The sequence below is a fragment of the Protobothrops mucrosquamatus genome, unplaced genomic scaffold (genome assembly GCF_001527695.2).
Source record: "Protobothrops mucrosquamatus isolate PMUCROS unplaced genomic scaffold, P.Mucros_1.0 scaffold3603, whole genome shotgun sequence".
NCBI classification, from domain to species: domain Eukaryota; kingdom Metazoa; phylum Chordata; class Lepidosauria; order Squamata; family Viperidae; genus Protobothrops; species Protobothrops mucrosquamatus.
In genome coordinates, this window is record NW_015389566.1 from 68,003 (window position 1) to 69,387 (window position 1,385).

At 44.3% G+C, this 1,385-nt stretch overlaps 1 protein-coding gene across 1 annotated transcript; it reads right to left on the reverse strand.

Moving 5' to 3' along the window:
- LOC107297939 (zinc finger protein 502-like) lies at positions 1-951 on the reverse strand. Its single transcript, XM_029286417.1, has one exon. It carries the CDS (start codon positions 949-951, stop codon positions 1-3), a length of 951 nt encoding a protein of 316 aa, XP_029142250.1.
- Positions 952-1,385: the final 434 nt, after the last annotated feature.

A 1,385-nucleotide genomic window follows, 5' to 3' on the forward strand; every position in this document is an offset into this window, starting at 1 on the left:
CTACCAGCCAGCAGCCGATCCTCCCGTGTCTTTGCAGGCAGGCAGCTCTCCGTCTTGTCGATCACCTCCCCCAGGGCCTGAGGGGCCTGGGACAGCCACTGGCCTCTCCAAATATGCCAAAGGAGATGTGTCATCCCTGTCGGACAGTCCCAGTTCCAACTCCTCCTCCTCCTCCTCCGAACTAGGCTCCGATGGGGCCATGACACTCTCCCCTGTGTGGATACTTACATGCCGATTAAGATGTCCTTTCCGGGTATAGCTCTTTCCACACACCTTGCATTTATATGGTCTCTCCCCTGTGTGGATCCTTTGGTGGCGATTAAATTTACCCTGGCTAATTAAGCTCATTCCACATTCCATGCATTTATACGGCCTCTCTCCCGTGTGGATCCGGCGGTGAAGAATAAGGGCACTTTTGATAATGAAGCTCTTTCCACACTCTAGGCATTTGTGTGGTTTCTCCACTGTGTGGTTCCTTTGGTGGCGACTAAAACTACTTTTGATACCAAAGCTCTTTCCACACTCCAAGCATTGATATGGTTTCTCCCCAGTGTGGATCCTTTCATGAAGATCAAACTGGTCTTTCCGGATAAAGGCCTTTCCACATTCCAAGCATTTGTATGGTCTCTCCCCAGTATGGATTTTTTTATGAAGGTTAAGATGTCCTTTCTGGGTAAAGGTCTTTCTACAATACCGACATTTATGTGATGTCTCCCCAGTGTGGAAATTAAGATTACTTTTGCTACTGAAACTCTTTCCACTCTGCATGCACACTTCCCTTGTTATGCTCAGACTGGAATCCCCTCCAGATTTTACAGAGGTATGTGATCTGAGTTTCCTATACAGTTTCTTTGGTGAAGTAGGAATGACAGAATTATTCTCCATAGTGTCTAGAGGCATGCAGTTTTTCTTTAGTCTGGTTTCTGCCATATTGATGTAATTCAAAGTCATGTTTTCTTTTTTTCTATATTTTTCATTTCTCTTTTCTTTCTGTTCCGGCTGGGACAGGAAGCCACAAGTATCAGCAGGAAGAGATGTGGATGACTTCTCCCCTCCATCTTCTAAATGTCTTCCCTCTTGCCTTTTGGTACCAAATATCACTTCACTCTTCTCTGTTTGGAGTAGATTTAACCTTGCCTGCTTGTTGTTCTCATTCACAGACACATCATCTGTTTTGAAAAAAAGAAAATTAACATTCTGTTTAGAATTTAAAAGGGTGAGGCAGGGGGTGTTTCCCCCCTCAAAAACATGCCAATCTGCATTGCAGGTTTGGTACAATCCACTTGTCTAGCCAGGATTTGATATCTGCAAATTGTTATCTGGGAGACTGATGGGATACAAGTTTTTCAGCCAAGAAACATATTAAGTTGTTGATCAGTCAATCT